Source organism: Perognathus longimembris, chromosome 3 (assembly GCF_023159225.1).
Source record: "Perognathus longimembris pacificus isolate PPM17 chromosome 3, ASM2315922v1, whole genome shotgun sequence".
NCBI lineage: Eukaryota > Metazoa > Chordata > Mammalia > Rodentia > Heteromyidae > Perognathus > Perognathus longimembris.
Window position 1 is genome coordinate 73,218,984 of NC_063163.1, and position 6,509 is coordinate 73,225,492.

The 6,509-nt window shown below is 44.9% G+C and overlaps 2 protein-coding genes across 2 annotated transcripts; both read left to right on the forward strand.

Annotated features, from left to right (window-relative positions):
• Positions 1–1,253: 1,253 nt before the first annotated feature.
• Positions 1,254–2,201, forward strand: LOC125347685 (olfactory receptor 7A17-like). Its single transcript, XM_048340663.1, has one exon. The coding sequence runs from the start codon at positions 1,254–1,256 to the stop codon at positions 2,199–2,201; it is 948 nt and encodes a 315-aa protein (XP_048196620.1).
• A 3,003-nt stretch (positions 2,202–5,204) lies between these two features.
• On the forward strand, positions 5,205–6,155 carry LOC125347686 (olfactory receptor 7A10-like). The gene has a single exon (XM_048340664.1). The coding sequence runs from the start codon at positions 5,286–5,288 to the stop codon at positions 6,153–6,155; it is 870 nt and encodes a 289-aa protein (XP_048196621.1). The 5' UTR covers positions 5,205–5,285.
• Positions 6,156–6,509: the final 354 nt, after the last annotated feature.

Consider the following 6,509-nt stretch of genomic DNA (forward strand, 5'->3'; position numbering starts at 1 on the left):
TATAAAGTTCTTTTTCCAAGTCTATTGGCTGTCTTTCTACTTTAGTAATTATGTCCTTGGCTGTACAGAAACTTTATCTTGATGTAGTCCCACTTGTCAAGTCTCTCTCTCCTATCGATTGTGCCCTTGGGATTCTGTTCAAGATGTTTCTGCCTCTTCCTACAAGTTCTAATGTTTCTCCTACTATCTCTTGCAGTAGTTTCAAAGTTTTGAATCTGATGTTAAGGTCTTTGATCCACTTTGAGGAGTTTTATGGGTGGCTTTGGGGGGCAGGCTCAGTCCTGAGACTTGAACTCAGGGCCTGGGAACTGTCCCTGAGCTCTTTGCTTAAGGCTAGTACTCTACTACTTGAGGCACAGCTCCACTTCTATTTTTTTGTTTTTCTTGTTTTTTTTATAACTATGTTTATTTTTTATGTTTATTTTTTGCCAGTCCTGGGCCTTGGACTCAGGACGTGACCACTGTACCTGGCTTCTTTTTGCTCAAAGCTAGCACTCGACCACTTGAGCCACAGTGCCACTTCTGGCCATTTTCTATATATGTGGTGCTGGGGAATTGAACCCAGGGCTTCATGTATACAAGGCAAGCACTCTTGCCACTAGGCCATATTCCCAGCCCCTTCCGTTTTTTGAGTGGTTAATTGGAGGTAAGAGTCTCACAGGGGGCTGGGGGTGCACATGGACTTTTCTGCTCAAGCTGACTTCGACCCGTGATCCTCAGATCTCAGCCTCCTGAGTATCTAGGATTATAGGCGTGAGCTACCTGCACCCAGCCTTGGATATGCTTTGACTTGCTATTACTGTATGGTGACAAACAGGGATCCAATTTTACTTTTCTACATACAGCTTCCCAGTTTTCTCAACATCACTTGTTGAAGAGGCTATTTTCCCCCATTGTATGTCTTTGGCCCTATGGTTTTATTTTCTGGGTCTTCTGATCTATTTCATTGATCTTTAGGTCTATTTTTTGTGCCAATACCAAGCTGTTTTTGTTATTATGGCTCTGTACTAGAGTTTGAAGTCTAGTGTTGTGATGTGCTTTTATTCTTAAAGTACATAAGACATTTGTAATAATGCTGTCAACTATTCAATATATTGAAGATACATACATACCCATTTAAATAGGTTACATACATTTTCATACACAGACATACATGGAAAAAATCAGAGATGAGTCTGAAGACATTCTAAAGAGGACCACAAACATTCATTAATATTGTTATTTTTCCTTTTCCTGGTAGTCTCCTACAACATATGGAGTCACAAAATAATACACAGGTTTCCCAGTTTCTTCTTCTGGGATTTTCACAAGTGCCTGCACTGCAGCCCCTCCTCTACGGGCTCTTCCTGTCCATGTACCTGCTCACCATGCTCGGGAATCTGCTCATCGTCCTGGCCACCGTGTCTGACGCCCGTCTGCACACACCCATGTACTTCTTCCTCTCCAACCTGTCCTTCGTGGACGTCTGCTTCACCTCCACCACCGTGCCCAAGATGCTGCTCAACATCCAGACCCACAGCAGGGCCATCAGCTACGTGGGCTGCATCACCCAGATGTTCTTCTTCTTGCTCTTTGCTGGGCTGGACAACTTCCTGCTGGCGGTGATGGCCTATGACCGCTTCGTGGCCATCTGTCACCCCCTGCACTACACGGTCATCATGAGGCCCCGGCTCTGTGGATTGCTGGTGCTGGGGTCCTGGATCACGAGTGTCCTGAATTCCTTGCTACAAAACTTTGTTTTGTTGCACCTCTCCTTCTGCACAGAAGTGCAAGTCCCGCACTTTTTCTGTGAACCTAATCAGGTGGTCCACCTTGCCTGTTCTGACACTTTCCTTATTAATATGGTCATGGACTTTGCAGCTGGACTGCTGGGCGGTGGGTCCCTGGCGGGCATCTTGTATTCTTATTCCAAGATTGTGTCTTCCATCCGGGACATGTCTTCAGCCCGGGGGAAGTATAAGGCCTTTTCCACCTGCGCGTCTCACCTCTCCGTGGTCTCCTTGTTTTACTGTACAATCCTGGGTGTGTACCTCAGTTCCACTGTGGCCCAAGACTCACGCTCAACGGCCACGGCCTCGGTGATGTACAGCGTGGTCACCCCCATGCTGAACCCCTTCATCTACAGCCTGAGGAACAAAGACCTCAAGAAGGCGCTGAAAACACTCTTAGAGAGAGAAACTAAAAGAGTGGCATTCCTCTAGGTAAAAAAAAAAAAAAAAAATGCTGTCACCAGGCACAGGTGGCATACACTGTCATCTCAGCTACTTGGGAGGCTGAGGTTGTGGTGGTTCAAAGCCCACTCAAGCAGGCCAGTCTGTGAGACCCTTATCTCCAAATAACCACCAAAAAGCCAGAAGTGGAGCTGTGGCTCAAGTGGTAGAGCACTAGCCTTGAGATAAAAACTCGGGGACCGTGCCCAGGCCCTGAGTTCAGCCCTAGACCAATACAAAAATATAAGTAAATAAAACAAAAAATAAAATCCATGTAAGATCTATCCTTAGTCCATGGAGCATACACCTACAAATATCTCTGAAACGTATCATGCTTTTCAAAATGAAAAAAAACGCTTCTTAAATTGTGATCTAAGCTGTGAAGCCAGGGGCAGTAATAATTTTTGCCATGACTTCTGCCAATGGTGTTGTTTATCTCCCTCACTGAAGAGGGAATGACCATTTTGTGAAGCTGACAGGGGCTGGGATATCACTCCAACTTTGAAGAAAGTTGGAAATAAAGAGTTTTGGTTTAAAAAAAAAAAAGCTAGGTGCAATGCCTATGCGCATCTGATCATACAAAATAATATTTATCAAAATAAACTCCCGGAAATAGAAATAAGAGGGTGCTTGTTTCTTGGTTGTTGTTTTCATTTTCATTTCTTTTGCTCTTTTTTGTTCATTTATCTGCCCTGGGGATGGAGATAAAGAAGGCACCGAAATGGAGGAACAAAGGCTAAACAAATGCAGCAGTGGCACTTACTAGACGCCATGTGGAAAATAAGCTAGACAACTTGTGGGTGGGGTCAGGAGGGAAAAACTGGGAGAGATCAAGGGAAGGGGAGACATTGTCTAAAAAGAAATGTACTCTTGACCTGACTTATGTAACTGTAACCTCTCTGTACATCATCACTTTTGTAATAACAATTTTTTAAGGGAAGAAAAAAGCTAGAAGAATAAATAAGCCTGAATTCGCCTCACTTCTAATCTGTCTCTTGGGAAAATAAAATGAGCATGACATTAAAAAAAAATTCTGCCCAGACCAATGTCCCTCGGGGGAAATGAGGCGCTTAGGGTTTGAGTAAGGAGAAGAAAAGTAGCTAATGAGCAGGTGAGGAGGTTGTCCCTCAAAGGGCCAGTCGTGGGCTGGACTGGATATGGGGGTTCCCTGAGCAGGTCTGAAGCGGGCTGATGGATCCACGTGGTTCACTTCCTCCTTCCATCCAGTCAGAGCTGGAACTCCCAATTCCCTTTACATCGAGGAAGGAATCCGATCTCCACATGAAGACGATCTTCTCAGAGCCCCAGGCAGGTGAGGCCGGGACCCCAGCAGGTCCTGCAGGACAGAAATCAGCAGAATGGGAGCTGAGGCACCACGCCTCCTCGCTGACCATGCTCCTTCTTTTCTGTTTGTTTGTTTGATTTTTTTGTCCAGGTGATGTGCAGAGGGATTACAGATACATGGTTCAGGTAACGAGTACATTTCCTTTTGAACAATGTCACCTCCTCCCTCATTCTCTCCCAGTTTTCCCCTCCTGATCTCTCACTCCCCACCATGCTGTGCAGTTCATGTCCCACACAGTGTCCAGTGAGTCTCACTGCTGAATTGCTTCACCCTTTGTCCCACTGTTTCTGTGCTTCCCCTTCTCTTCCCCAAATTAGATACATTGATATACAAGACAAAGGGTACAGAAATCAAAAACAGCAACAGAAGGGAATAAGCCAAAGAGAAATGGAAAGAAGAAAAGGAAAGGAAAAAAAGAGCCACAAACAATTAAAAAGAACCTCTTGTTTCCATTTGTTGGAGTTCATCTCGTTAGGCACCATTTTACCATGCTCTTTAACTGGCATTTTCCCTCACATTTGGAAGATGAAGTGTCCTCTGGAACCTGCAAGGCTTACCTCAGGATTGGCAGTTGTGGAAAGAGGAGTCCAGCTGAATGAGATGGAACAAAAGTCCAGCTAAGTCTTTCCCATGAAATGAGAGCCTAAGCAAAAAAAAATAATTGCAATTAGGGGACCAGAAAAATGAGAAGTGTAGTAAACAAGGCATCTTCTCCCTTCAATTTGTGTGTCAGTATGTATATGCGCACACACGTGTCCATTCTGGGGCTTGAACTCTGGGCTTAGGTGATGTCCCTGAGCTTTTTTGCTCAAGGCTAGTGCTCTACCACTTGTGTCACAACCCCCCTTCCAGCTTTAAGCTGGTTCATTGGAGGCAAGAATCTCACAGACATTCCTGCAAAGGCTGCCTTCAATCTCTGTCCTTAGCTCTCAGCCTCCTGAGTAGCTAGGATTCCAAGTGTAAGCCACCAGTGCCCAACTGCTATGAATACTTTAAGGAGATATTATTTCATTTTATTTTTTGTCTTAAATTCGGACCAGCATCAAAGGCACATTTTAATTCACATATAACTGTACATAGGATGAAATTATAAGTTTCATTACAATTTATTCCACGGTGGCTAAAAATGTACCATTTCAACTGGGCACTGGTGGCTCACACCTATAATCCTAGCTACTTAGGAGGCTGAGATCTGAGGGTCACAGTGGGAAGCCAGCCCGAGCATGAAAGTTCATGAAAGTTTTACTTTCAATTAACTAGCAAAAAAGCAAGTGAAGCTATGGCTCAAGTGATAGAATGCCAGCCTGGAACAAACAGTTCAGGAACAGTGCCCAAGCCCTGAGTTCAAGCCACAGAACCACTACACGTACACAAAACAAAAAAAAAAAATGTTGAATGCATAATCTCCAGGAAAGACTTAAAGGTGGCCAGAAAACCCAAATCGGTCATGACAAGGGGCCCCTTGGTGGTGGACCTGATTCATACAGAAAACCTGAGGATTCAGGTCTTGGCTATAGAATAGAGACAGCAGTATCTCAGTTAAATTTGCACTGTTTTATTGTGTCATATACTCTTTTTTATCTTTTGTAGCATTTTATTATCACATATTAACTACAGAAGAGAGTGGTCAACCATGAGCAATGAATGAGTCGCAAATTTTTGAATTTTTTCTTTTGGGAATTTCAGAAGATCCCACACTGCAGCCCCTCCTCTACGGGCTCTTCCTGTCCATGTACCTGCTCACCGTGCTTGGGAATCTGCTCATCATCCTGGCCACTGTGTCTGACCCCCGTCTGCACACACCCATGTACTTCTTCCTCTCCAACCTGTCCTTCGTGGACGTCTGCTTCACCTCCACCACCGTGCCCAAGATGCTGCTCAACATCCAGACCCACAGCCAAGGTATTAGCTATGTGGGCTGCATCGTCCAAATTTATTTCTTTACCTTATTTGTAGGGCTAGACGACTTCCTGCTGGTAGTGATGGCCTATGACCGCTTCGTGGCCATCTGTCACCCCCTGCACTACACAGTCATCATGAGCCCCCAGTTCTGTGTGTGGCTGGTGCTGGGGTCCTGGCTCACGAGTGCCCTGAATGCCTTGTTACAAAGCTTCATGGTGCAGCAGCTCTCCTTCTGCAAGGCTCTGGAAATCCCACACTTTTTCTGTGAACCAAACCACCTGGTGCACCTGGCCTGTTCTGACACTTCCCTGAACAACATAGTGCTGTATTGTGTTGCTGGGCTGCTGGGTGGTGGTTCCCTGGCCGGCGTCCTGTATTCTTATTATAAAATCGTGTCCTCCATCCGGGCCATGTCATCAGCTCAAGGGAAGTACAAAGCCTTTTCCACCTGCGTGTCTCACCTCTCCATGGTCTCCTTGTTTTATTGCACACTCCTGGGTGTGTACTTCACTTCTGTGGTGACCCAAAACCCACATTCAAGTGCCACAGCCTCTGTGATGTACAGCGTGGTCACCCCCATGTTGAACCCCTTCATCTACAGCCTAAGGAACAAAGACCTCCAGAGGGCTCTGGCAATGTTCCTTCAGAAAGAAACGAGGCAGATGCTCATTGTCCTGGGTCTGAGAAAGGGCATCTGACTACAAGGTGGGGAAAAGAAAAAGACTCTCCATGGGTGAACAGATCAAGAAAATGTGGCATAGGAATTCTACACTTCCATCAGAAAGAATGACATTGCCCCATTTGTAAGGATATATACTGACTTGGAAAAAAGTTATATTAAGCAAAGTAAGCCAGACTCAGAGAAACATAAGATTGCATGGTTTCTGTCACTTGTAATCATTAGAATGTGTCTATAAATCTATAAGTAAACCCAATGGACAGTAAAAGGACAAAAAAATTATACTTGGACATGATTAATTAAATAGGATTCTAAACATTCACACAGTGAGACCAAAGGAAGACATTCTTAGGAGAGGATCACAAGGGCTCAA

Bases quoted from the DNA above. Each gene is read 5' to 3' on its own strand.
- LOC125347685 (XM_048340663.1), top strand. From the start codon at position 1,254: ATGGAGTCACAAAATAATACACAGGTTTCCCAGTTTCTTCTTCTGGGA.
- LOC125347686 (XM_048340664.1), top strand. From the start codon at position 5,286: ATGTACCTGCTCACCGTGCTTGGGAATCTGCTCATCATCCTGGCCACT.